This window comes from Penaeus monodon, chromosome 30, assembly GCF_015228065.2.
Source record: "Penaeus monodon isolate SGIC_2016 chromosome 30, NSTDA_Pmon_1, whole genome shotgun sequence".
Classification (NCBI taxonomy): domain Eukaryota; kingdom Metazoa; phylum Arthropoda; class Malacostraca; order Decapoda; family Penaeidae; genus Penaeus; species Penaeus monodon.
This window is the reverse complement of record NC_051415.1, coordinates 3,985,753-3,987,249: the sequence shown is the minus strand read 5'-3', so window position 1 is coordinate 3,987,249 and position 1,497 is coordinate 3,985,753. Positions and strand designations below refer to the sequence as shown.

The window sequence follows — 1,497 nt, the reverse complement described above, 5'->3', positions numbered from 1 at the left end:
ACTAAGCGCAAGGACAGAGCCCGAGCCCTAAGCTAGAGTATGCCATTGGTGAAGTACTGAAATCCATCGTAGAGCCGCGTGGTGATGGAGTTGATGGCGTTGTAGACGAGGGAGTCGAGGTGGGCCTGGATCTGCTCCTCAGTCATGTTGACGTGGAAGCGGTTCTTTAGGGCCGGCAGAACTGACGCCCCGGCACGGAAGCATGCTAACTTGGAGCCTGTAATTAGGAAATAGGAGACAGATAAATAAAGAGGTGCAATCACTTCATACTGAATTGCTTTTATTCTTAGATCTTTGAAGTGGTTGACTTGCATCAAACTATAACTAATTAGGAGTCACTACAGGCCATTAAAGTCATAGAAATACTAAAACAAAAATCTTTATTTGTCAGGCTCTCCCAATTTTGTTAGAGAAACAAAAAAAAAATCATATTAATAAATAAAATTGATCTATGTATGCAAGTACAAAAAAAGAATTCAGAAATACTAAAGGAAGAATGTTAATGAATCCAATTCTCAAGGAAAAAGAAGGAAAAAAAATAGGGAAATTAAGAGAAGAGCAAAAGGGGGATATACAGAAAAGAGTAAATGGAGAGGGGGAAAAAGGAGAAAAACTAGGAAAATAAAGGATATGTAAAATAATATAGGAGAGCATGAGACAAGGAATCAATGTACATATGTTGGACATTCAGTTTAAAACCAGGCTTCCTGTCACCAACCAAATGATGAATGACAACACATCTCTAATACTTCATCCGTCCCAAAAGACATTATGGGAAAAAAGAGCACAAAGAGGAAAAAATACCAAACTTTTCATCACCCTGCCCTTTACAAAAACTTTTCATCACCCGACTCTTCCCAACTGCCATCTACATTTCACACTTATCTACCCTATCAGATGACACTATACACTATACCTCATCCCATCAAACAGACACTCATCACATCAAACTGGTTACTTGTCTCCTTTTCCATCACACAACCCAACCACACTGAATCCCTGACCCCAATGTCGCACCTGAGCTCATGATCTCCACAAGAGAGATGATCTTCTCGCTGTGTTTCCTAGCTGCCAGGAGGCCCTTCAGCAGCAGGATCTTGAAATAGGCGAACATGTCTGAGTTCTCGCCGCCCATCACCTCCACCAGCTCCTGCGTCAGCTTGAAGGGTGACGACTCGAAGCCCAGGTTGCGTGGCGATGAGGACAGCATGAAGCCAAAGTCGATGTGGATGATGTGGCCTTCGTTGTCGAGGAGGATATTCCCATTATGTCTGTTGAAAGGGCATTAATTATGTTAGAAATCATTTGTCTTAGTGAAAACAGATTATGTGTAAACACAGAAATATACTGCACGAGATATACAAGTTGGTTGTACACCTTCTGATTTCTTTTTTAATTTTACATGAGACTTGGACATGTGAGAGCATTCAAGGGTGCATATAAAACACTTTAAAGTTAGCATAAAACAAAACATATTTTTTGAGAATATCAAGCATC

At 40.5% G+C, this 1,497-nt stretch overlaps 1 protein-coding gene across 1 annotated transcript in view; it reads right to left on the bottom strand.

The window, feature by feature from the left end:
- Window positions 1-1,497, bottom strand: part of LOC119592471 (phosphatidylinositol 4-kinase beta-like) — a gene marked incomplete in the record, with an annotated part of 27,204 nt that overhangs the window by 705 nt on the left and 25,002 nt on the right. Inside the window, 2 exon segments of the mRNA XM_037941299.1 lie at window positions 1-217; window positions 1,018-1,271. Of these exon segments, the coding sequence (XP_037797227.1) occupies window positions 33-217; window positions 1,018-1,271 (439 nt within the window).